The sequence below is a fragment of the Colletotrichum phormii genome (genome assembly GCF_030913505.1).
Source record: "Colletotrichum phormii strain CBS 102054 chromosome Unknown BDP81scaffold_38, whole genome shotgun sequence".
Lineage (NCBI taxonomy): Eukaryota > Fungi > Ascomycota > Sordariomycetes > Glomerellales > Glomerellaceae > Colletotrichum > Colletotrichum phormii.
The window spans coordinates 236,439-262,463 of NW_026851480.1; the positions used below are offsets into that span (position 1 = coordinate 236,439).

The window sequence follows — 26,025 nt, forward strand, 5'->3', positions numbered from 1 at the left end:
GACGGCGTATGGGCAACAAATTGAGGATAAGATGCGGCGGGGCGTAACCCACATCTCAAAGGAGGACTTCTTTCCTGCATATCGCAGCGCATTTAGTCAAGCGATGACTGAAAAAAACATCCAAGGGGGTTTTAGAGGAGCTGGGCTTGTTCCTCTGAGTGCAGAAAGCGTCCTATCAAAGCTGGATATCCGGCTACACACTCCAACGCCTCCAGCATCACTACCACAGACACCTCCGCCTTGGGTTTCAAGGACACCAAACAACCCAGTAGAGGCAAGCTCTCAATCCAACTTTATTAAGAGTCGGATCACTCGTCACCAAAGCAGCTCCCCAACCTCTATTTGCGAGGCTGTTGAACGACTTTCTAAAGGTACAAGAGGCATCATGCACCAAGTAGCCTTACTTAGATCTGAGGTACAGATTCTTAGAGACGAGAATAACCAACTCAGTCGACGACGGAGAACTAAGAAAACACGCCTACAACATGGAGGAAGTCTTACTGTAGCTGACGCAGCAGATATACAGTCACAGAAAGATGTGACTGCGCAGGTTCAGGAGGAAATGCGTCGTACTAGTGGTCGCAAACTGAGGGCCGAGACAGGTCAGCGACGGTGTGGCGTTTGTGGTCACCCGGGACACAATTCACGAACGTGTCAGTTTATTGAAGAGATGTCTGAAGATGAGGATTATGAGTAGTTTGAATTGAATTGATGCTGTTGATGTTGATATGGAAGCCAGTTTATCTCATCGGCGCAGTTTTGTGTCTCACTCACTTGTCTGTCTCACTCGCTTATCATTCACGTTAGCTTTAATTATATATTAGAGAATTTAACACTATCAATCAGTCAGATACTGGGGTGAAATTGAAGCAGTCAGTCAGTCAAGACCCCCTTATCTTCGCTGATTGAATCGTTAGAAGTGCTACCAGTTACAAGCTTGATAAGAGAACCGCGTCAGGCATACAGTGTGAGTGAATGTAGTTGGTCCAATGTAGCAACAATACCCGCAATACGTGGGTGACGGTAAGTAATTTGTGACGTTAAGTTGAGTTGGCACTGTTGCTCATGTAGACCGTGGTTCAACGTGACCGGCGCGGAGAAATGTAACCGGGAGTCATAAATGCAAATGGTCAGGTTGTTGAAGCAGCATCGACAACTTTACAAGTTGCTCCTCAGGGCACAAAATTGAAGAACCCAGTCCGCAAAACCTTTGTCCATTGATTCCAGTTCCCCCATCATTCCGGGCTTTGTCGTAGGTATTATCCCCGACGAATTTGATGAAAATACACGAAGCTTGACGTTCACGTGAGTCTCTTTTAGACGCTGGTGTTGGGTCGTCGCATCCACCAGTATGTTTGCTTCCGCCGCGCAGCAAACTCATCAGGCACTGGACAGACGTAATGGGGTCCATCAAAGCCCTCTGACGCGTAAAGTCTCCTGCCTCGATCTGATCCTTCTACCACCGCCTATGTCTTCCAATCAGCCTCCCACCTTTTGTTGACGTGAAAATACAAACAGGTAAAGTTTCAACTTACGTCGACTCCCATCTCATCAGCAATAGAGAGACCGGCTTTTAACAACAGTCTCCCTGCCCCCTGGCCTTGGTATTCAGGATCACACATCAACATATCCAGTGCTATGGCTCGCGTTAGTAAATCAAACTTTGGCTTCAGATGACCCAAGTCAACAAGAGATTAATTGCTTCAACGAACCAACCAATTTCGCGCCACTTTCCTCAATAGCTTGCTGTCTTGGCGCAAAGAACCCATGGAACAGAGCTTGTGCAAATCTCTTCTCCTCTTCGTTCTTCCAGTAGTCACCATCTAGCTGAGGTGGCGGAGGGACAGGGCCGCCTTTGTAAATGTTCCATTTTGCAGCCGCAACTATCCTGCCAGTGTCTGTGTCAATACACTTAAGGAAGATGCTATAAGGATCTCCATGGAATGTGGCGAGCATGCGCTCGCTACCCAACTTGCGGCCTTCGGGACTGCTGTGGGCGGGGAAGATGGCATCGACGAATTCGTGGTCGTTTGCGAAGGCTAGAGAGACGATTTCAAAGACACGAGGGATGTCTTTCTCGGTGCATCGCTGGATCTCTATGTGCATCTTTCGGCTGTGCATAGTCTCTTCCAAGTGTATCACTGTTTCGATCTCATCAGAACATATGGATGAATACGGGAACGGCATCGACGTGTCGAGACCAATGTTCAACGAAAAGGAAATGTTCGACTTGATTGAAACTTTTTCGAGTTTGTGCCACGGTTTCATGCTTGTGTGCGGGGCAACAGATGTCGTCGAGCGTTTTGAGTTCTCTTGACATCATTCTGAGTTCGCTCGTCTCAAATAGGCGAGTTGCAGAGCTCCACAGATTCGCCTATGCATTGGCGCAGAGGTGCCAATTGTCTCTATTCCTATCAGTTTTCGACACAAACCGGCAAATAAATACTCATATTCGGTACTCTATCCCATCGAGTGCTGCTTGACGCCATTTTTGCCAAGGGCGGGGTAGAGCCAATCAGGGGTTGTGAATCTATTGAGTTATCCACTAGGGTTCTAGTACCTATATGGCCTATGTATTCTGCGTATGCCAAAGGTACCAACAATTCCCTCGAATACATAAGGGTACGTTACAGTCTAAGCAGTCCTTCCTCGTATATCTACACATTTGTGTTGTAACGGTGTGGGCCCCGCAAGGGCAAATGTGGCAGCAGACACAACAAACCATTGCGCTAAATGCGCACCCGGGCTTATTCAGCCAAAAGGTACGTAATGAACAGATCCCTCTCTGTTCATTCTGCTGCACTTAAGTACGTGTGCACGGCTCGTAAGGCTTACGACGTAGCCTAAGCCCACACAGGGCTCCAGCCCGTGACAGATATAGTTCGAACTATATAAGAGCTTTTTCTTTTAAAAAAGAGGCGGCATAGATAACTTCCTCGGCTTTATTTTTAAAGTTTATTTTATAGAAGCGTTAATAGGCTCTAACTTATATAATGAATCCCTTAAGTTATCCTAGGGTTCCGTTAAAGGCTTGAATGTTACGGCCAGCTAGTCGTAGGGGTAGTTTGCAGAAGTTGAGGCTGCGGAACTGGTAACAGTAATCGTAGTCGGGGATAGCTTCAGGGAAGCTATGTCTGTCAATCGTAAGGGTAGGTAAGGCTTCGGTGATCAATCGTAGTCTTGTCAAGGTAGTAGCTGAAAGCGGATGTTAATCCTGATACGAAGTTAATTGCTGAAGAGCTATGGAAAGTCTGTCCTAGAGCCCAGCTCGAGTCCATCCTTATATACAAGTCCGATCCTAACTGAACAGTGCTGTACAGTCCACTTTGTCTGGATATGTTGGATATGCCGAATATCCAACATATCCTTGACTCGGTTGGATATGTCGAATATCTAACATATCCTTGACTCGGTTGGATATGTCGCATATCCAACATATCCTTATCCCTTATCATATCTCTTATCATCACGTGACTTGTACCATAGTTCTTCCGTTCCTGGGGTTTCCCCAATGTTCCGTCCCGTCCTGCATATATGATGCGCCGTAGCCGCTAGGCGTCAGCGGGGCACGCCCTGGTCTTCATGTTGGGTCGTAACAAGAGGCTCGTGGATTTATATACTAGATTGCCTTATTAAAATCTAAAAACTAGATCCTTTAAGAAGAGAATAACCTACTTAATCGACGCTAAAGAGTTAAGAAAAACCGTCTCTAATAAGGAGGAAGTCTTACTATAGCTAAGAGAGAGGACCTTTAGTTATAAAGAGAGGTTATAGCCTAAATTAAGGAGGAAACGCGCTTTAATAGTAGTCACCGATTAAGGATTAAGACGGGCTAATAACGATAGTTATAATATCCACGGGAACACTAGTTATAATACGCGTGTCACGGTAGCAGGCAGGTTGTTTGGCAGGTGGATGCTGGGCAGGCGGATCAGACAATCTATTGCTACGGGCAGGCTCTATCCTAAGCAGGTACAGGCTCTGTTGACAAGACGTAGCTCAAGGAGCTACGTTTCTGGACATGCGCGACAGAATACAGGATGCAGAGTTTTATCCAGCCTCAGGCTTACGTAACCCGGCCACCGGGTTACTCAACACCAACCTCAAGGTTGGGGTCTAGGACAGCGGGTCTGTGACATTACCCCCCTCTTTAGGACCGAACTCCTGCGAGGTCGCTGGCACGCTCAGGTGGGACCAGGCTTAAACGGGTACCGGCGGTGATAGTTGCGGACGACTTCTTGGGCGTTCTCTAGGTGGGAGGCGGGCACCTCTTCAGGGTCATCGTAACCAGTCCACTTGACAGTATACTTTAGACGGGGGCGGCCACGGCCACGGCGGTCCCAGCGAGAGTCAAGAACCTCCTCGACTTCCCACTCCTGTAGACCATCGATTTCGACAGGCGGGGGTGGTTCGTTCGTTTGTGCGGGTAGCGGGTCGTCGGCGGCGGGGCGGAGCAGGCTAACATGAAAGACAGGGTGAATCCTCATGGACTCGGGGAGGCGGAGGCGGTAGGCGTACGGGCTAATAACTTTGTCGATCTTAAACGGACCGCAGTTCTTCCAGTCTAGTTTCTTAGTAGGGCGCAGAGTCTTAATATTCCGGGCGTCGAGCCAGACTTCTTGACCGACCTGGTATCTGGGGGCGGGACGGCGTTTCCGGTTTGCTTGTTCCTCATATCGCGAGCGGGCCATAAGCATCTCGTTGCGCAGGTGGTCGTTAATCTCTTGCATACGGGACACAAACTTCTCAGCATCTCTGGCGGCGGGCTTATCGCGGGGCAGTACTGGTTCGAAACCCAAACGCGGGTGGAAGCCATAGTTGGCGAAGAACGGCGTAACAGTAGTCGTCTCAGAAGCGGTGTTATTGGCAGAGAACTCGGCGAGCGGGAGCCAATCGGCCCAATCGTCTTGCAGGTATGCTACGTATAAGCGCAGGTATTGTTCCAGAGTGGCGTTCATCCTCTCGGTCTGGCCATCAGTCTCAGGGTGGTAAGCGGTGGAAAGCAGGGCAGAGACGGACAGGCGCTTAGTCAGGTGTTTCCAGAAGTCCGATACGAACTGGGGGCCGCGGTCTGATATAACTGTGCTAGGTAAGCCGTGCAGTTTCCACACGTGCTTTACGAACAGGCGGGCGGTCTCTTCGGAGTCACAGGTTCCCTTACACGCCATGAAGTGGCGCATTTTAGATAAACGGTCGACCACGACCATAATCGCATCGTAACCGCGGCTCAAGGGCAGGTGGGTGATAAAGTCCACAGATATATCCTTCCAAGAGCGCTCAGGGACAGGCAGGGGCTTCAGCAAGCCTTGACGGGCCTGTCGATTCGGTTTAGCTCGACGGCACTGGTGGCAGTTGGCAATCCAACGTTTGGCATATCGCAACATCTGGGGCCAATAGTACTCTCGATCCAGGATTTCGTAAGTCTTGGCTATACCAGGGTGTCCAGCGATTGGGGAAGCATGGCAGTATCTCAGCAGCTCGGCCTTCAGTTCCGGTAGGTCGGGGACAAACAGTCGATTTCCATAGTATAGGTATCCTCCGCGGTCTTCGCATTCGGCAAGGGTAAGCAGGGAGTGTCGGGAGGCGCCTTCACTAAGGGCCTTCAGGACCAGGCGGGGCACGGGGTCTTCTTCGTATCCTCGGGCGAACAAGCGGGATAGTTCTTCGTTCCACTGGGGTCTAGTAGCTTCTTGAGAGCGGGACGACTGAGTCATAAAACGGACGGTCTTCTTTGGTCGGGAGCCTTGGGTCGGTGCGGGAGAATCGGGGGTTTCGAAGTTTTCTTTTTTCAACACAACTTGGCTTTGATGGTGAAGGCGTTCATCCCCCTCCTTAGGCAGGTCTTCTGACCTCCTGGTCAGCGCGTCTGGTTTAACACCTTGTTTTCCCGGGCGGTATATGATCTTGAAGTTGAAACGGGACAGGAATTCAGCCCAACGGGCTTGTCGGCGGTTCAGCAGCTTAGTTGTCGTAAAGTATTCCAGGTTCTTGTGGTCCGTAATAACTTTTACCGGGGACTTTGTTCCCTCCAATTCCGGACGCCACTCCTCGAAACAGCGGATAATTGCCAGCAGTTCCTTATCGTAGATTTCGTAGTTGCACTCGGTAATAGAATGTTTCTTCGAGAAGAAGGCGACGGGTCTTAAAACTCCGTCGTCTCCGTACTGGGACAGTACTCCTGCAGATACATAGTCGGAGGCGTCGGTCTCCACCAGGACATCTTTTTCCCAGTCGAAGGAGGCCAATACAGGGGCTTGGGTGAATGCAGTCTTCAGGTCGTTGAACGCTCTCTCACAGGTCGGGTCGAAGGCAAATGGGACTCCTTTCTTCGTTAGGCGGACGAGCGGGGAGATGATTTTCGAGAAATTCCTAATAAATCTCCGGTAGAAGTTCCCGAATCCAATAAACGCTTGGACGTCAGTCAGGCAGGTCGGTGTTTTCCAGTTGACAACGGTGTCGACCTTCTTGGGGTCCATTCGGATACCGTTGGCTCCGACGATTAAGCCTAGGAAAGTTGTTTCTTGTACAAAGAATTCGCATTTTTCCAGCTTGGCGAACAGGCCGGCGCTCCTCAGGGCGAACAGCACTAAGCGGACGTGTTGTTCATGTTCTGATCGGGTGCGGCTGTATATCAGAATATCATCCAGGTAAGCAGTGCAGAAAATATCCAGGTATTCCCGCAACGTATCGTTGATAAACCTCTGGAACGTGGCGGGGGCCCCTGTAAGACCAAATGGCATCACCAGGGATTCGAACAGGCCGAAGCGGGTACGGAAGGCTGTAAGGTATTCCTCCCCCTTCTTGACTCTCAAATTGTTGAAGGCGGAAATGATATCGATCTTGGAGAAGTACTTCATTCCCTTCAAGTTGTTCAGGGACTCCTTTGTCAGCGGCAGCGGGTATCTGTCCTTAACGGTAACATTGTTTAACGCGCGGTAGTCGACACAGAAGCGGAGGCCCCCTCCTGGTTTGGCCACAAACAGGACGGGTGAAGCAACAGGAGAAGCACTAGGGCGTATGAACCCTTTCCTTAAGTTCTCGGCAAGCCATTCGCGCAGCGCGATTAGCTCCTCTCTGGACATGGCATATAACGGTCCGAAGGGAGCTGTTTTCCCTTCCTGTAACTGGATATGATGGTCGTACGGTCGGTGCGGTGGTAGTTTTTCCGCTTCTTTTGGGGAGAAGACGTCTCCGAATTCACGGAACTCGGGAGGCAGGACTTCGGCGGGATCAGGTACGGGTTTGTCGGTTATGGCGAGGTCGATTTGTTCTAGGGTAATAGCGAATGCGTGGCAGTTTCTTCGACGGATATAAGCAGCGCTGGCCCTTAACGAGACGGCAGCGATATCGTATTTTTCCAGGATCTCGGGACAGGGTGACTGTAGGCGGGGGCGGGCAGATTTCGGGACATCCTGTAATGCTTTTACTTTCATCGGGCGGCTCGGCATGTTACAGTGCTTTCGGCAGTACTCGCTATCAAAGGTGATAGTATGCGATGCAAATCGGATCGTAGGGTCGTGCTGTTTAAGCCACGGCATTCCCAGGACAACAGGGTAATAGGCTAACTGAGTAACGAAGAATCTCATCCCTTCTTGGCGATGATCGTTAATGCGGCAGGTAATAGTAACATAGTGTGAGACCTTTCCGCTCTCGGCGGTTCGTCCGTCAAACACTTCTAAGTCGAACGGTTTCTTCAGGGGTAACAGGGTCAGGTTCTGGTCTTTTGCCCAGCTCTCGTCGATGAAAGCTTTGCCTTCGGCTCCAGAATCGGTCAGGGCATAAGTGAGCAACTCTCGGGTTCCCACAGTCAGGTTTATCGGCAGGATCAGCATATTAGAACGTTGGTTTTCTTCGTCCTCGATAGATAGCCCAGTAGCAGCAGCGGCGGATATTCGGAGGGTGCGCTCCTTAGGAGCCTGGTGGCGACTTACGCCAGGCTCGTCCCATTTATCGAATTCTCACTGGGAGAGCTGGTCCTAGAACGGGGCGGGGAACAGCCGGGACGACTAGCAGGGGAAGGCGAGCGGGATCGACGGCTGGCATGCAGACGAGATGCGGGACGCGTATCGGGCCTAGGGCATTGGGCGACATAATGGTCAGAGGACCCGCACCGGAAGCACTCGTAGCGTTCCTTGCGACTTCTTCGGCGTTGTGAGCTTAGGTCCATTGGGTCTCCGGCGGGCATCGGGGTTGGTCGGGGAGAAGGTATTCTAGGAGGAGTATTGCCAGGGCTTGGAGTAGCAGCGGCAGAATACGGCTTCGGAAGAGCAGTACTTGTCTTGGTTGGGGTAGGGCCCGCGGGGTTACGAGAACGGGAAACTTGTTGCTGGTGTTGGCGGTAGCGGTTATCTAAAGACTGAAGGTGGCGGGAGAAAGCGTGGTATTCTCGAGACGGGGCTGGACTGTGTAGGAGCATATCTTGAAGCTCACGGGAGATTCCTTGTAGAAGCAGAGGAGTCAGGGCGTCTTCCGCCATTCCTCCTTCTAGGGCTAGACGTTGAAACTCGGAGAAAAAGACGCTGAAGTCTAAGTTCTTTTGTTTCCAGGCATACAGTTGGTTCTGAGCATTCTGGACCAGGTCGGGGTCGCCGAACGCATCTTCCAAATAGTCCAGTAGTTCTTCGTAGTCCATAAACTGAGGGATGCTATAGCTTGTTTTGGGTAGGATCAGCTCGTAGGCTTTTCCAACGAGTCTTCCGGCGACATAAGTTAGGCGGGCGGTGGCGGTCGGGAAACGGTCGGCATTAGAGGTCATTTTCGCATAGATCTGTTGGGAGAATCGCCGAAGGTCCTTGCGAGATCCGTCAAACTCCTTTGGGTCAGGGAGTTTCTCACTGAGGACGGTAGAGCGGGCACTTGTAGTAGGAGTAGGCGGAGATGTTCTCGATATAACATCTACGGGCGGATTATCAGAGGGCTTGATATCAGGAGCAGGATCGGTATGCGGAGTGTGTTCGTTCGGCGTAGCGGCATCCAGGAGGCGAGACTTTTCAAGTTCAAGTTGCAGGATTCTCTGTTGAGCCTTTTCGATCGTTCCTTCTTGGTAACGTATTACTGCTTTGTGTTCGGAGATAGTCGAGCGGAGGGAGGCATTCGTAGATTCGCAGAGTGCTAATTCGGCAGTAAGGGAGGACTTTTCTTCTTCTAGGCAGGACGCATAGCCGTTGATATTTCTCAAGTAGAGAAGCCAGTCGGAAGGGTTCTGAGCCGCATGTCTAGCGAGCTCCTCCGGGGAGTCCGAAGCCAGCGGCGGGTCAGGGCGGTCGGGCATTGTTCAGCATCCAAATGGTAGGAGCTACGTAGTGTCACGGTAGCAGGCAGGTTGTTTGGCAGGTGGATGCTGGGCAGGCGGATCAGACAATCTATTGCTACGGGCAGGCTCTATCCTAAGCAGGTACAGGCTCTGTTGACAAGACGTAGCTCAAGGAGCTACGTTTCTGGACATGCGCGACAGAATACAGGATGCAGAGTTTTATCCAGCCTCAGGCTTACGTAACCCGGCCACCGGGTTACTCAACACCAACCTCAAGGTTGGGGTCTAGGACAGCGGGTCTGTGACAACGCGAACGTATTAATTCAATAAGGAAATGTCCGACAAGAAGGGTTCTAAGTAGTCTTAATTAAATTAATAAGGTGGGCGTTAATATTTACTCCTTTATATAATATGGTCGCGGTTGGGTGGCCCACTTGCTTATCTGGCCCACTCGCTTATCATGTACGTTACTATTACGTAATTCTTTTATTTAACTCTATATAGCACATTTTTTTGCTCGATTTATATTTAGGTTAATATAAGCCACTTTTACTATACTTCATATGCCCATTGCTGTGTGCCATAACTCGTGACAGAATGGTCCTTGTCTTGAGGTCTCCAGCAACCCCGCTTTGGTAATACGGATGATGAAGTTGAGAGGCATCTAGATACGAGAGGTCGGTTAGGTTGAGCGATAAGGTCAGGCTGTCAGCTGCGTGGTCTTGACAATGGTCACACACGCTGACAGCCATATTCCCATCAATGTTGCAGACGGATGCGAGTCCAATCAAAGTTGTAAATCTTTCTCCGCAATGCAGGCTCAAGCAGGCTCAAGCAGGATGTTAATGACATTGACAAGTCACGTGGAGTGGAACTCGCCGCAAGAGATGCTGTTTGGTTTAAATGAGATTCTTAAGGGCCTTTTTCCATTCATGCAACTCAGTGAAAAGCCGAAAGCATTCGGATGAAGATGCAAGCTAGTTGTCGCCAGCGATGGCATTACTCAACCTCAGATCCATCACAATTCTTCATCTTACCAAGACACATCCAGAAGCATCCCAGGGAGATAGTGTCAAAATATTAGACGTCCCGGAGTACATGTGTATGTTGGTGTTACGCCCGCCGCAACTTGTCACTGTGGGCGCGTAGCTATATATGCAGAACAAGGGACAATGATGACCGGGGTCATCATTATCGAAGCTTTTGCTTTGTGCCACAGTTGGTTGCCTTGTCCAGCTCGTAACAGTTGGCCGGTGAACTCTCTCTCCCTCAATCCGTGGTAGCTTAAGAAGTACGAAGGAGCGTTCTGGGGGAAGCTAATCACGGACTTGCCGTAATTCCAAAATAGAAGTGGATTGCTGGCACTCACGTACTAATGAAAATGATTTTTGAAAAGAGGCAGGTCAATATATCAAGCAATGAAAGATGGTAAAGTCTGATGTCTTAGAAGCTCGTTGATGAACTGGGAAGGGGGTTACCGCATGAACCCAGTACTGGCTCCTCGAAAACATCGCCATGAATCATGTCTTCAGCACCTGTCCTCAGTCCAGCCTCTTCCACCAAAGCTCTCCACGATTTCCGCCGTCCCTTTGTGATGAGATGCGGAGAATCTTTCCGTCCTCGTAGAGTGTGTAATTGCGCGCTTGGCTACCCCCGGCCATGGACGGGACGTTGGCTACAGTCAATGGTCCGTGGATGACTTGACCGAAGGTTGCGTTCGCGGGGAAGGCGTCGCTGATTCGGAGCGGCCCTGCGTAGCCGATGCTGTGCTTTCCAACAAGGGCCCAGTCGGCGTCTGATTGTGAATCCTCGAAGGGGAATGTCAAGTTCGCGGGTCGATCTTCGGGATCTGTTGATGTAATCGTTGCGGACATGAAGCCGGATTTGCTGTAGGAGAGGATGCCAACGGGGTTGGAACCGTATGTTCGGTCTGGTACGGCGACTCCATCACGTGTGCTGCACGAGTCGAATGTTAGGATTTTGATCAACAGTGCTGTTTGAACAGGTATAGTCAAAGACAGCTTACGCTGAGGTGTTGAGAAGCTGGTAAGTTCCCGCCAGTATGGCGAGGATTTCTGTAGGCTGCATTTTGGCGTGTGAACAAGGTCTTTTCTCCAAGGTCAAACTGAGCTAGCTCAAAAGGTTTCGGTAGTTGTCAAGAAAAGGGTCTTTAAGTGACCATCTGCCATCGGAAAGAACGCCGTCCGTCTAGAGCTTTAAGGGCTCGCCCAAGTCCAAACATGTCCGGTTCTGCACGTCCATCCGCGCGGGTATGCCCCGAAAGGGTGTGCTTCAAGCGGTTACGTGATAGGTCACGACATCTCAAAAGCCGTTTCTTCGGAAGCGTGAAGTAAGGGTCTCCAAGCAACTTTAATCAACCTGCTCAGGCACGCAACTTTCATGCCATGGATTTGGGAGTGGATCGCGTGCCAAGCAATTAAACTTACGGGAAATCCCTGGGGTGGCCCCTCGACCCAAAGGTCCAGAAGCTATTGTAGCGTTGAGAGCACCTTCCTTCGCTCTCGTCATGGGTGTTAAGCGAGGAGCGGGACTGACTCGTAGACTGATGGAAATGGTCTTTTCGCCGAGATGATGACGGGGAAAGGGGTGGCGCGCGGCTTGAATCGTTGTTCCGAGTTTTCACGAAGGAAAAACGACGCAAGGAACGCTTCGTTTCGTCCAAAGTTCTTTCGTTCTTGGCCTTTGAAGGCTGTGTTAACCTTGAAGAACGGATCACTGGGAAGAAGTTGGGGAAATCGAACCAAAGAGCTGGAGGTTTTTCTTGGCCTGGCTTGGCGCAACTTGGCGTGATGGAACTGTCACCGGGCAATTGTGGGGGACGTCGTGCGGGGTACGTCTTTAGTTGCATTCTTATTTCGAGGAAAAGTTGAAAACCGTTTAGATGGATTACTGAACCCGACCACTCCGGAGAAGAAGCACGAAGGCGACCCAAGAAGGTTATGAACCCCGAAAGGTACCTTGGTCTCGGCGGAACGGATGAACCGGAAGGTGACCTGCCAAGTCTAGCAAGGTGCCCCTGAGAATCTTTCACGAGAACGTTAATTCCTCGTCTATTTTGTGAGGGGTCACACAGAGAAATCGGAGGGGGCTGCACGGTGTACTGTGTATCCGTATCCAAGGTTTTATGGCATGAAGAACAGCGGTCGCCGGCTGAGCAACGAACACCCGGGTTGACTATGGCAGGAGATTCAAGATAACGCAATTCTTTTGACCATATCCTAGAGATCGGATTCTTACTATCCCCAAATCGTATTGTTGCACTCAAAGCACTTGATCAAATGCCGTTTACGCCACAACTACAGTCTACAGCTGAAAGGTGCGAGGCTTAGTCGGGAATTAACCCATGCCTCGTAGATTGAGATTCAACTGACCTTGAGGAACGTGTTCTGGGATGAGATCTGCGAGCCTACAACTTCTAGAAGAACCCAACTCCTTAGCTCTGAGCGCGATGATACATCTCAGACCTAGCTTACTCCATATCGCGCAATAACCTTGAATATTGCCGCTCTGTCTACATCCGAATGTGGCTTTCACGGAGCCAAGGACTCATTTGGAGTAGTCCATCAGCAATACTCGGTTCTGTATCTGATACATACAGACCTTCAAGTCTTTCGGCGTAAGTTAGATCATATTCTGCGAGAGAGCGATTGCTGCACGATCTTGAGAAACCAGATACCAAAGAGACACTCTAGAAAATCACTACTTTGACGCAATAATGATTAACAAATGATGCAGGCCTCCTCGGAGAGGCAAATGTAGATGAAGAAGAAACATAATAAGTCCAGACTTCGCGCATAACAATTCGGCACCTTAGGTTTATGGCAGAAGTGGGAGGCAAAACCGCTCATCAGTTCTTTCAACTGAGTGCACTATGGAATGGCACGAAAGACATTGATACAAAGCCGCAGGATCACCTTCATGGATCTCAAACTCAGATCCGCTGCAGATCAAAACGGCTTGGCTGACTGTAAGCGCCTGCGGACTTGCTGTGTTACAGCGTTGCTAGTCGCAGCGATCAATCCTACGCCGAATCCAATCGCAAAACGATTGGTCAGTAAGTCAACATACCCACTTCCTGGCCCCCCCCTGTTTCTGGCACCACAAAAACGATGGGATCATGTCAGAGCCCTCCCGGATAGGGGCTAGTTAGAGGTAGTAAGGAGTCCAAGCAACAAAGGAGCAGCTCAGATATATATACAGCGCAGGGAGTACACGTCGAGGGAGGAGCAGATTTCAGTAATTCATCATTCTACCCCTAACTGCAGTTGGCCTCTGAGAGCTTCCACCCTGCGTCAGCACCCCAACTTGACAGATCACAACCCAACCTCCTCATTACTATTAACTATTGATCCTCAACCTCACCCACTACAATGCAGCTGCCAGCTTCAATAGGGCAATCAGACTCGCTGGATTCAACCGTAATAACCTCTGTTTCACCCACTTCGATCTGAGCCCGCTATACATCCCTGATGTTGGCAAACTTCGTATTGGGATCAACCTTAACAACCTTCCGCTTCCTCACTGCAGCGTTGGCAACTTGAGCCCTCAGAAGGTCCAGTTGCTAGTGGGCAGCTGCCAGTTGCCAGGCCTGCTCTATGAAGTCTTTTTTCACCTTCCTGAACAGCAGCCGCTGAGTGCTGGTATCATTGTCGAGTTGAGTGTATAAGTGTAGTTAACCGCTGAGATCTGCCAGCTTCCTGGGTGTCGACCAGGCCACTGCAGAGGTGGCAGAATCCTATGGCTCAACTGGGGTAGTTAGTTGACCATTGTAGTATCTCTTTTTGCCCTGGCTAGCTAGTTTGGGGGTAGTAGGCTAGGTAGGGGGGGTAGGTAGTAGTAGGGGGTTTATTAGGGGCTTAATCATAGCCACACGGTATAGACCAGTCCACTTCTAACCACTTCTGATGTTTGAGACTGATAGACCAGCAAGTCGAGCCTTCTGGTAACAGGTTAGGAAGTTCCTTTTACCTATAATAGTAGAATCGTTCTATTGAGACAAGTAACCGAGCTCCTTCCGATAGGCTGCCTTAACTGGGCTGAAGACAGACTGGTCGAGAGGTTGGAGGACATGGGAGGAGTGTAGTGGTAAGAAAAGTAAATGGATATTGTTAATATAGCAATTCCATATAAACTCTGTCGTCGTATGACTCCCATGCCCATCCACAATCAGCAGTCTAGCCTCCCCCTTAATCTCAGGCATAGTCTGGGGGATAAAGACCTTCTACAGCCATTCAACTACCGTTGAGTCTGTAGTCTAGCCATTATCTACTGCTGCGAACTCCCAGCTACTATAGGGATCGAGATATAATAGAAACCACTGCTATTAGACAGTCTTCCCCTTAAAGATAATAAGGGGATGAAGTGCCCTACCTAGGGCTGAGATACACTCAATGATAGACACCCATGCCCTCGACCCAGGTTGTTTCTTACGAACAGACTTCGTCTCAGCCATGCCCAGCACCAGCCCATTAGCTCCCTGACCCTCGAGGATACCAGTCTCATCCATATTATACCTGTTGGTTGGTTTGATGTCCTTGTTATCAGAGATAGCAAGGAACTTAAACTAGTTCCTAATAACCTTAGTTAGTAGATGCCCTATTAACGCGTCGAGAATCGATAGAACGACTTCTCTGAACCTTAATAATGGGGTTCCTCTTAATAAAGGTATAGATCCAGCCTTTTCCTAATGGCTACTTATCTCCAACAGTAAGGAGGATTCGTTCTATAAATTCCTTTACCTATTAGTACGTTAGTACGAGGCCTAGTAAAGCCTAAATACGAACCTATTCTACTAGCTTATTCTCCTAGTCAGGAGATAGCCTCTATAGGTCAGCAAAGGCCAGTTTCCTAGTCTGACTACCTCGGAGACGTAGTTAGAGGGTTGATCGTGGTATCCTATACTCCAATAAGGCTCTCTTTTGACTCTTGCCGTTTATGATGTCCTCGAGAGCTTGACGAAGCTGATCTTTGATATATTAAGGTATTAAATATTGAAGCAGGTATATGTAAAAGATGAGCCCGTTTGGATGCGAATTGAAAATGTTGTGATAAAAGGAGGTTGGGGGTGGGTATGGTGTTGTGTGTTACGAGCTGGACAAGGCAACCAACTGTGGCACAAAGCAAAAGCTTCGATAATGATGACTCCGGCATCATTGTCCCTTGTTCTGCATTATATAGCTACGCGCCCACAGTGACAAGTTGCGGCGGGCGTAACATTGTGGTGGATTTTCGCGTTTTTGTGGGTGCCAGAAACAGGGGGGGCCAGGAAGTGGGTATGTTGACTTAAACAGGTGCGCCCAGCAGCTATTGACATCAGAGACTCAAACGCAGTCGAATACTAGGTACCTTAGTCAACCTGGCAGTCAGCCTTCAGCATAAAGTGCTCCTAGAGTGAGACAATGTTGTCAACTTATCCTAGGTATAAGTCCGAACGTAGCTAGACCCGGGCGGGAAGTGTCTTTTCATCCGTTGATCTCTTACATCAGACTTACTTAAAATCAGCAGCGTCCCGGAATTCTAGCTGTTTTCCCAATTCTTGCGCTCTCAGTTGATCATTCCTTTTTCTTTACAGACTCACGAATTACTTAAGGTATTTCATCCAGAACAACTGATACCAATTTGACATCATTAGACAATGTCGTCCTCCCGGCTTTTGACAGCGATCGGTGCAGCCCTACTGATCGGTTCATTTGGGCTTCTTCTTGTCACTTGTCTATCTGTACCCAACACAAGTTTTTCAATCTTCACATTAGTAGCAACGAGGAGAGAGCTCCGTGGATCAAATGGACCATCTATTGTTCTTGACTTTGGTCTTTGGGGTTGGTGCCAGGCAACAGCGGCACAATGGTGAGTTATGAGCGTGAAACCCCTTCAAACATTTCCAGCTGCGCAACGAGATCCATACAATATGTCTAGGAGAAGATGACAGCACTGACATGCAATGTTATAATAGGGCGAGATACCCGCAGGGATGCCTCAGAGTCAGGGGTTCGCCGGGCTACAACACAGCTGCCATTATTCGCCCAATGATTGTAGGGTTTTCCTCCTCAATAAAAAGCAGAGGCATGCACGATTTGACACGAGGATTCCCTTTGCCTGCTGTTGCAACTGCCACAACTGGACTAGGACTTATCTCAGCTCTTGTCAACTTGGTCAAGCGCAATCGATTAACGACCTTGGCCAGCGCGATCTTGGCAGCTCTATCATTTCTGTTTGCCGTGTCGGCTCTTGGTTGCATCTTCTCACTGTTCGAGAAGATAAGAAAAGAGTTGCCGAGGAGCACGGATGTGCGGCTAGCCACGAACTTGCGGATTATGCACGACATCTCAAAGAGATACGGGGCTTCTTCTTGGAACTTGGTCGCTGCTTGTGCGACATTGTTGATCAGTACAACTATATTCATACTGGCTTGGCTAGCTGAAGTGCGCCGCACACCACCGAAAGGAGGTGACGAGGGCAGGGAAAAGTCTAGCTACTAGTCATCAGATGATAGACCATCGGTGGCGAAATCTTGAATGTTCGCAGCATGAATATATATCTAGATATAACGTACGATTAAGGAGCCTACTGTCGAGCTGCAAGTCCGAAAAGTATCGCGAGCCAGATAAGCCGCTGAGGCTATCTTAGCTTTCAGACACATCCAAATCCCCCATGCTTATTGCAGCATTTTGAAAATCGTCTCAATCTTAGCGGATCAAGAGAGTTCAGGGGGCATGTTGTGCCGTTCCATCGACCTCCCGCACCTTCACAGCAGTCGTAGCTTGCAATAAGGTCTGTATGAGCTCGATTGTGTCTGTTTACAGTGAAGGTACAATTACAGTAGAGAATATTGGGTTCCTGTCTCGGAACAGCAGTAGCCAAGGACACCGTAATTGCGCCAAGAATGATCATTATGAGGGACGTCTTCACCATCATGATCTGGAATTGATGAGTACTGGTCCGCAACAAGATGGTCCACTATGACGTACCATAGATTCAGAATGAGATCGAGTATAGTGAGTCTGATGTATGAAAGGGGCAGTCGGCTAGGTCGTGAACTAAGAGCAACAGGTCAGTTGGCGTTGGCTGGCCGGTGTTAGAACTTGAGGATGACGTTGTTGTTGTTGGTAAATCTAAGTACGTCCAGGAACTCAAGAGTGAGAAAAAAGTTGTCACTCATTTATAGATTACTGATGCTTCCTGAAGGTTTTTAGAGTTAGCGAGCGGCCAGCCAGGTTACTTTGAGAATAAGCACCCGCAAGCGTCACAAAGGTTGTTCCATGTCACAAGATGGAAGTCCAAAGGGTATGAGACCTTTCTATCAAGGATCGGTTTTTTCGTTCAAAACGTTTTGGACTCAGGCAGATCATGCAAATCCACAACGGCTCGTTATTATTGATCTCAACCGTTGTTTCTAGCTGTCGATTGTCACGTCCAGGCTCGCAGCCCACTGCATGCAGTTCATGCAGCTCGTTCCTATTGACACATTTAAACAGAACCGTGAGGAGAATTCATCAGCCCTTATGCCTGCGTTCTATGAAACAACAGTCTTCTTTATTCACTGTTATCTTACTGCTGCATGCTCTAGAGCTCGGGTTCTGACACCCTGACCCGATATCTCGGGCTGAATTGCGACATGGGCAATTAATACTTCACAAAGGACAAGCATGTTAACATGTTTGCCTATGTTTTCATTATGAATGATATCTCTCTAATGTCTTCGGATTAAACCATGCCATATCGGATGTTTCCATCTATACCAACGAGAGTTGCATGTTGCCAGCACCTAGGTCCCTATAGTACCTTCAATGTTTCTGTTCAGAGCACGTTTTGGATTCTATACCGGGCGACAAACTTTCAATGTTCTACTGGCTATTCAAACTGATAACATCAAACGTAGGTGTCTTAGAAGCCCAAAGGTGGTCAAAAAATAGGACGGAAAAAGGAGGGTAATCACCAAGGCGCAGATTGAGCCACCTGGGATGACATCATAAATTGGGTTCGAACTGGCACGGTGCATGAGGAGCCGTTGCGTTATCATCAAGCTGTCTACATGTCTGGCCAGACATCAGATGTTTCATCCTCTGAGCTACCGTCGGACATGGCCTCGGATCCGCGGGGCGACTGTTATTGCGGACTACTTAAAGACCGAGCTCCCCGGGATCAGAGCTCCGCAGGTTTGACATCAGCGCATCAGATTTTCGTCCGACAATCATCGTTCTTCAGCAAATCAAAGCAGGATACAGCGATTATGTCGACAGTTTTTCAAGTCACTGTTCACGTTGCGCCACAGGATGTCTCGAGATTTCTGCGAGCTGCTGAGCCGACAATTGAGAAGATGAAAAGAGAGTCCGAGTTGATGTACTTTGAGATGTATCAAGTTCATGACTCTCCGGGTACGATTACGTGGATTGAGAAATGGTATGTGGAGCCCATGCTCATGAACGCGAGTGAAAGAAACGTAGCTGATAATGTTCTCAGGTCGGAGCCAGTGGACTGGATAATGAAGGTAAGATAGAGTAGTCTCTCGTGTAGGGTTCTTGGACTGACCGGACAATACTTGTGCAGCACCAAATGACGAAGGACTACTACAATGATTATTTTGACGCTACCGAGCCGTTTTACGTAGCACCTCGTGAACTGAGAATTTTGAGCTCTCTTGGACCTCGTCATACATATCAGAAGTCATAACGCAGGCTGGGAGCGATTTGAAGTAGTCTGTAGGCGGAGTTAAGGGTAAATATAGAATAGCCGAAATGAGAATTGGCATTTAGGAACTGATTTGGGTGCTATCTCAATTTTTGTGGATACGTTGCCTTCATCAATCATTGAACCTTACCTACGCTTTTACCAATGTATAAAGCAACCATGTCTTATACTTCTCGTCAATACATGTCCACGGAAGCATACCGGCATGGAACTATATGGACCTTGTTGGGAGCTTCTCGGCGCAATCTGGGGTCTGCCTAACACACTTCGGACGATAGCGGCAATGTGATCCAAGTCTGTCCGTGTCCCTAGTGATATGCGGACGGATGTCAGCTCCTTCGGGAAAAGAAATCAACCAAAGGTAACAGAAATCTCGAAAGACTCAGGCGACCTTACGCTTAACCGTCTCATATGTTATGCTTGGATTTCATAAAGTCGGTGAGAGTTTAGGCAAATGGTAGACCGCTTATAAATCCTAAGCTGGGCCACAAGTCTCGGATAATTCTCAATCATTGTGACGTTCGCCTTTCAAGATGTGTCTCCAACAGTGGTTTCTGTAAAATAAACTAAATTGCTGTTGAATGCCTATTATCGAAGAAGGTCCGGGGTTTCTCTTCCTCTAGCTATCATCGAAGCCTTTCTCACTCTTGAGCTTTTCCTGCATCTGTCCTATATAGGTCGCGCCGCTGTTGAAACATATTATTTCCCTACTGCCTAGCCCCATCAAAGCTATTGAGGGGGAGGGAGTATCCATCTATACATATCTTTGAATCTAAGTTGCAATCCCAACTTCAACGCATACTCCCTGCTGTGGCAGTACATCGGGGTTCATCCACCACAGTACTTCACAGAGTTCTGGCCCGAAGCTGGTGGAGGTTCTCAATGACTCTAATCGCTTTATCTTCGCTGGAGAGGTCAGCCAGCTTCCATCTTGCGTTTCTGAATATTTTGAGTGCTACCCAGAGGCAGACAAACGCAAAAATCTGCGGAAAATCAGCAAGAACCAGAGGTAGATGTGAAAGGAGTGTAACGGTAATATCTCACAATCAGATAGGATGATAGGAATGGAATCCAGTGAAACTCTTTCCACAAAGCGGCCCCATTGGATACCCCTAGAATGACTATGCAGCCAGCGAATGCAACGTAGCCCAAGAATGGCTGACCGTGACTGCGATATGGATAATCGTCTTGTTCGATATTCCAACGCTGGACAAGGGGTATCTGGCGAGCTCGAAGAGCCTTCTGGTGTCTTTGAATACTGCATCATGTGAACAAACTGAAGCTCTCATTGAGTCAGGGAGGTGCTTACCATCGGTAAAATCGAATGTAGGCGAAAGACTCACATGCCCACACAATAGCAACACCAACAGATCCCATCTGAGCCAGGATTTCGATGAACTAATTGAGCAAGCGAGACGTTAGATGCGCCGAGACCATGAAATATTTTGGTGGTACCAACCTTGCCAATTGTAGTGTCGGTATTGAAACCGCCGTCTTCCTGCAGAAATGGTACCCAGCAGAATGCCAGTGCAGACAAAATCATAGCTCGCATCGGAACTTGGCTCTTGTTCGTCTGTCCTAGCCAAGCCAAGCATCTTACTATGACTCGTTGGTCGTATCCACCGTCTAGACTGCTCGTGATCCCGAAGAGAGTCCTAGAAGCCACATAAAGGTTGGTGTTTGCGCAAGTGATGGCTGTGAATACTAAGGCAGCATTTACCGCGTCGTCAAGACCATAGATGCCTGAATTTTGGGCCATAAGGACAAATGGCGATGACGACTTTCTCCCGTCTGGATTCTGGTTGCTACACTTGTCGGGAGCTTGAACCCAGCTCAATCTGGTCAACTGACAATTGTCCCTCTCGAAACCCAATGTGACCAGTAATCCGCTAACCACGTATGCCACCGTTATCAGGACTGTGACCCAAACTGCAGTGAACTTGAGCGTATTGGCAATTGAACTCTGAAAATCATCATGGTGAGATGGTTTACGCTGCAGCTCGCCTTTCTCTCGATCCTTGCGTTGTCGACGAGGTTTTGACCAATGTGTTTCGAGTGCAGAAGCTGCGACAATCTCCACGCCGACGTAGGCAAAAGCCGCGACCGAGGTTGACATCCTAGATCATGTCAGTAAAACACCGCTCAATGTCTCGAGAATACAGAGTAGAAGTGTACATCAAAGCTGTACCCCAGTCGTTTGCTGCCTCGGTATCATGAGCCTGAGGGGTTTCCCAACCTAGGTATCGATGTCAGTTACTGTTTGGTACCGAGATTGACTTGAATCACTACCTTCCCTGGCCTTCGATGATATTTTGTCTACTAATTTTTCAGCTAAAATTCTTAAGTCCACACGATAAGGAAGCAAGACCAAAAGTGTATACGTGTGGCTTGGATCGACTCCACTAACTTTTCGCATGTATGGCAATTGATACAACGATGATGATGAATAGCAAAATTATTTTGATGCTCCCAGTAATCACTTCTAGCATGCCGTATTTCTAATGATAGTCTAGTCAGTCCACTGTATTGATGGTCCGAGTCAGAGGTTTTCGCTGGGGCGACTGTTATTCACCTTGATGTCTAAAGTGTTGAAACAAACCAACATAATCGGAACAGTCACATAAACAACGCCTATGAGAAAGCCTGGAATGTTGGATGCCCAGAAGTTTATGTATGAGGCTGAAGATGCAATAAGGGCGGCAAACCCAACAGAATACGTGAACCTAGTTTGCGGTCAATCTCGGATCTCAACAAGAGACTAAGCATTTGTGGCCTGATGCTTACCAGTAAGCAACACCAACAGCTATGCCAAGTTCATTGTCTACGAACTCGGTGACATAGACTGACAGTGCACCTGGTATGGGCCAGATACACAGTAGCTCGGTGATGCACTGCATGACTGCCCATGCTAGTGACCCAACGAGAAAGAAAGACAAGACAACAGCGACTGGGCCCCCGAGCTCGAGGATCTGACCTGTTCTGCCATATAAGCCAGTCCCGAGAGTTCCGTTAATCGTGATCATCTGTTCCAGTATCAGCCAGACTTTTATTTTACATTCGACAGTGTGAACAGAGGCTAGGAAAGGTATCTGAAAATCATACAAAGAGTTGTATGCCGTGCAATTCTCGTCTGACGGTTTTGGCCGGCTCTGACCTCACCGTGATGTTCATGTCAACTTCTTCAGAAGTTTCAACGAGAGCACTATTTGCAGGGTCATCTGCTGTAGGCAACGGCGAAACGCTGCCATGGCTTGGAGTACCTGCGACTCTCACCGAATCTGGAGGCGAAGGGGGCCTCATGGCTTCGCACAGCCTGATGAATATGGACAACGATTATCAGTGTGGAAGCCGAGAAGCCTCTGGCTGGGAATTAATCATGAGCTTCCAATGAAGTGGTCAAATCATAACGTAGGTAGATGGTTGTCATATGCGCATGATAGAAGCTATCCGAATAAAACAACAGCACGTGTAAATTTTGCGGTGAAATTTCAGGCTGAGATTTCTAAGGCAAACATGACTTCATGTATCGAGACGAGACACACTGGCACGTGTCCCAAGAAGTCAAGACAGAAGAACGGAAAAGCGGGTTGACATGTTTGTCACATTGGCTGCTTGGAGCCTTGGCTCATAATCGCTAGTTACCTGTGTTACCTTCCTAGGCTGCCTTGCTTGCCACGCGTGTTGTCGCCCCAGCCACGAGCCCTGCTTGGAAATGCAAGACAGTGATAACGCAAGGGGTTTGGGTGAATTTCTGCCCTAGAATGGTTCGAATATTGCTTTTTCTTGCACTTTTCCTACTGTATGCACAAAAGCAGCTGAGAAACGTGGCTGTCTTATCAGCATCAGGCGCCTGCATCGGTCACCGAACTTGCTGCTCATCCAGGCGAACCATCAAGTGGGTGGCAGCATGGGCGCTCAGCGCCGCCCTCTTAGGTCAACTACAGTAGGTACCATTCTCATTACTACTTTCATTTCTACGCCGTACTTCTTAAGTCGTATTCGATGTAAAATAGAATCAAGTAAGAATGAGATAATAATCAGTAGTATTATAATAGCGATGAGGGTAGTTAGGACAAACAGTTATAAAGCCAAGGCATTGAGCGGCAGACTATTGTGTCACTCACTCGACCATTAACGCAATATGTGTTACGTAGCGGCCTCTTGAAGGTAAGCACACGTCAGCATAAAGACCTGTGCAAGAAAAAGGTGCACAGATGGACGCTGGCCTCGACTCTCGCAGGCAATGTACAACCATGGCGAACGGTTCGCAATGCGAAGCCCAGGTACATACAGGTTATAAGACACCCTTTCTATGGGAGACACAAGAAGGCAGCCAATTCAGGCTTCTGCATTTCCGGCGAGGAAATAACACAAACAATTAAATCCCTTGAGCGGCTGGCTACCCCTGCGTGCCCCGTCAAGTCTGGGCGGTTGGCCGAGACAAACGTGCCATGCACGCGACGTAGCAGGCCAAGAGCACGTCTGCGCCTCTGCGCCCGTACTCTTCTGCCGCCCGCAGTAGAAGGGCAGCGTACCTTGGTGTTGGAGTCAGGTGTGTGATGATTCGCGAGGCAGCCAATGAACTCATCGTGTTCGCCTCGTTTTCTTCATGGACCATGCCTAGAACATAACGTCCCTAAAAAGGAAGGTGAACAGATACCGATGTTTGAGGTGCTTCTACGATTACGTTGCCACGTAGCTCACAATCTCGGATGTAATAAAAAACTGTGAAGTCCTCATTACCTGAGGCTTAAGAGGTATCAGGCTGGTATGGGCATCCGCCATCAAGTGAACGATGACGCACATTTGGTTTGCTCCGAATCGTTACATAAAACAAGACGACCTCAGGCGACTCCTTGAAGAGCTATTCCCCCTGCAGAGTGATTATCAAATACAAGTATGCTACCTTTATAAACTCGCTTACCGCACTTATTCACATTTATACGTTCAAAGCATCGGGGCGATAAGTGGTGTTACATGGCCTCTAGAGAACTTACTGACGTAAGCCATCCATACGTTGGAACATATCTGCACTGCTGACCAAAGCCTGACGTTAGTGGGAGCTGAGGTACCAAACTTCCAGACCGCTGCCAATCCTGAAAAGGTGGGAATGCAATAGCTAACCTTCATTACATGTAGTAAGATAACCAGGAGACGCTAGGCTTAATGTTTATTTAGAAAATGGATAGTGGAAGACTGAAACTGTTGAAGGTCTGAGGCGGAGACTCGCATGGAGGCGGTGGGCTCTCAAGGCAGATTCTCCCTACGCTCAGCCTTCCGATAGGATGCCAAATGAGGGGTAGTAGCCGACTTCTGGTATCAGACACATAGCTTTCATGTTGTGAACGAATATATCTGTCTTATCTTTCAATCTGACCCAAAGGCTTCAGTCGTTACTTTCCCAATTGCAACACTTTCCTGACTTGTTCACATTATTCAGGATGATTCTGGCTCCACAGTGCTACGTGGATGAGGTCACAGAACCAGTGATACTCATAGATGTGATGAGATCGAAGTTGGGTTCTGGAAAAACTGATACAGAAGTGACGTACAGGCGATACTCAAACACGAAAGAAATCAAAGAGTACTTCAGTAACCCGGGGAGCGAAGCTTTCAGAGACCGGTACATGTTCGCACACTCTATCTTCCAACCTTCGTGCAACCTTGATACTAACAAGAACCCACAGATCGATTTGCCAGGCGCACTCATGGGACCCCCTAGAGATCACACCTTCGATGCTGGAGTCTTTGACTGAAGTATGCGGGTTGGGTTCTTCGATCTATGACTTGACCACCAGCTTTTATCGGCGAGTTCGAGAAATCGAGGAGACATTCTGCATCCCTTTGATAGAATGTACAAATGGTTCAGTGACTGGCAAGATACTTAAACTCTGGTCTCTTAGAAGAAGGGTCGAACTAACTTGTCCTAGAATTAGCGTACACCATGCGATACCCGGAGTTAAAACCGATGGGAAATGATTGGGTACTGCGACAGACAGGCATCTATCACAAGTTTGATGCAGAAACATCCCAAAACACCTATGTCCTCCTAAGCCCATCACCTGATTCGAAATTGAAGAAGCAGGCAGAACATGACCTTCTCCACTGCTGTCAGACCGTTGAAAACGACTCATTTTGGTTGCATAAAATGTTCCAAGAGACCTGCCTACCAAACTGGAGGATGTATAATGCAAGTCTAGAGCGCAAGTTTCTGCCAATGGTAAGTCAAGGACTGAGGCTTCGGGCTGCAGGCAAGAATTCTGACATCGATCCTTGTTCAGGCAGACACTGCGGCTCATACCTTCATTGAAGAGCTCTCCGTTTCACAATACAGCCATCTGACCGACCTCGCGGATCTTGAGAATCGATTCCTACAGACTTCAATTATTCTCACCGCGTCTCAGGACGTTCTTGAATGCCTGATTGCAATATGTGCTGACATGAGAGACACGAGCACAGACTGCAAGACACAGATTCAGGTTTCGAAGCGTCGATTCCAGCATAGTCGGCGCGTGTGCGCTGCCGACCACAGAACGGCGACGTATCTTCATCAACGTTCCAGAACAACTGCACAGCTTTTAGCAAATGCACTATCGTTCCGCGAACAACTAGAATCTAGAGCCCAAAACAGTAATATGCTGTCGCTGAATAAGTCGGCTGTGTTTATCACTACTCTCACGTTGCTATACTTGCCGCCTTCTTTCATCGCCGTAAGTGACATCACTGAAGGGGTTACCAGTTTGCCATGAACCTCATTGACATGAGCTGAATAGACATTTTTCGGGATGAACTTCTTCGACCTAGACACGGACACGGGTCGAATAGTTGGCAGTTCAATGGTGTGGATTTTCGTCCTTTGCTCGGGCATTTTGACAGCGATCACATTCATGGTCTATCGCTTGCTTCTTAGTGGGGATGTAATGGCACGAATTTCTGGAAAGACGAAGCGAATACATGTATGGTGGAGGCACTGTGTCTGGTATTTCAGGCGAAGAAAAGCTGTACACGGGGAGAAGGTGCATGCAAGTGTATGATGCTGAGTTCTCGTTATAGGACCTCTTGTG

General features: G+C 48.6%; 6 protein-coding genes across 6 annotated transcripts; 3 read left to right on the forward strand and 3 right to left on the reverse strand.

Moving 5' to 3' along the window:
• Positions 1-1,316: 1,316 nt before the first annotated feature.
• On the reverse strand, positions 1,317-2,106 carry BDP81DRAFT_334982 (acyl-CoA N-acyltransferase; the record flags this gene model as incomplete). Its single annotated transcript, XM_060585809.1, has 3 exons — positions 1,317-1,466; positions 1,536-1,636; positions 1,713-2,106. 3 exons carry the CDS (start codon positions 2,104-2,106, stop codon positions 1,317-1,319), a joined length of 645 nt encoding a protein of 214 aa, XP_060438196.1.
• An 8,688-nt stretch (positions 2,107-10,794) lies between these two features.
• On the reverse strand, positions 10,795-11,341 carry BDP81DRAFT_400542 (Lipocalin-like domain-containing protein; the record flags this gene model as incomplete). The annotated part of the gene is made up of 2 exons (XM_060588704.1): positions 10,795-11,209; positions 11,280-11,341. 2 exons carry the CDS (start codon positions 11,339-11,341, stop codon positions 10,795-10,797), a joined length of 477 nt encoding a protein of 158 aa, XP_060438197.1.
• Positions 11,342-15,908: 4,567 nt separating this feature from the next.
• Positions 15,909-16,752, forward strand: BDP81DRAFT_455601 (uncharacterized protein; the record flags this gene model as incomplete). Its single annotated transcript, XM_060593077.1, has 2 exons — positions 15,909-16,120; positions 16,227-16,752. The coding sequence occupies 2 exons, from the start codon at positions 15,909-15,911 to the stop codon at positions 16,750-16,752; spliced, it is 738 nt and encodes a 245-aa protein (XP_060438198.1).
• Positions 16,753-18,503: 1,751 nt separating this feature from the next.
• Positions 18,504-18,994, forward strand: BDP81DRAFT_386808 (uncharacterized protein; the record flags this gene model as incomplete). The annotated part of the gene is made up of 3 exons (XM_060587016.1): positions 18,504-18,673; positions 18,734-18,761; positions 18,821-18,994. 3 exons carry the CDS (start codon positions 18,504-18,506, stop codon positions 18,941-18,943), a joined length of 321 nt encoding a protein of 106 aa, XP_060438199.1. The 3' UTR covers positions 18,944-18,994.
• Positions 18,995-19,498: 504 nt separating this feature from the next.
• Positions 19,499-22,443, reverse strand: BDP81DRAFT_442067 (putative proline-specific permease). Its single transcript, XM_060591647.1, has 10 exons — positions 22,064-22,443; positions 21,746-21,984; positions 21,534-21,684; positions 21,369-21,459; positions 21,251-21,277; positions 21,137-21,197; positions 20,421-21,078; positions 20,271-20,359; positions 20,006-20,219; positions 19,499-19,944 (listed from the first exon to the last, which is right to left on the reverse strand). The coding sequence occupies exons 1-10, from the start codon at positions 22,259-22,261 to the stop codon at positions 19,807-19,809; spliced, it is 1,866 nt and encodes a 621-aa protein (XP_060438200.1). The 5' UTR covers positions 22,262-22,443; the 3' UTR covers positions 19,499-19,806.
• Positions 22,444-24,402: 1,959 nt separating this feature from the next.
• On the forward strand, positions 24,403-25,995 carry BDP81DRAFT_335112 (uncharacterized protein; the record flags this gene model as incomplete). The annotated part of the gene is made up of 5 exons (XM_060585822.1): positions 24,403-24,590; positions 24,649-24,824; positions 24,892-25,181; positions 25,243-25,671; positions 25,735-25,995. The coding sequence occupies 5 exons, from the start codon at positions 24,403-24,405 to the stop codon at positions 25,993-25,995; spliced, it is 1,344 nt and encodes a 447-aa protein (XP_060438201.1).
• Between the last annotated feature and the right edge of the window lie 30 nt (positions 25,996-26,025).

Excerpts from the sequence above, each read along its gene's own strand:
- BDP81DRAFT_442067 (XM_060591647.1), bottom strand. The coding sequence starts at position 22,261 with ATGAGGCCCCCTTCGCCTCCAGATTCGGTGAGAGTCGCAGGTACTCCA. Across the intron at positions 21,985-22,063 it reads TGCACGGCATACAACTCTTT|ATGATCACGATTAACGGAAC; the intron begins GTATGATTTTCA and ends ATACTGGAACAG. Across the intron at positions 21,278-21,368 it reads AATTGCCATACATGCGAAAA|ACAAAATATCATCGAAGGCC; the intron begins GTTAGTGGAGTC and ends AAAAATTAGTAG.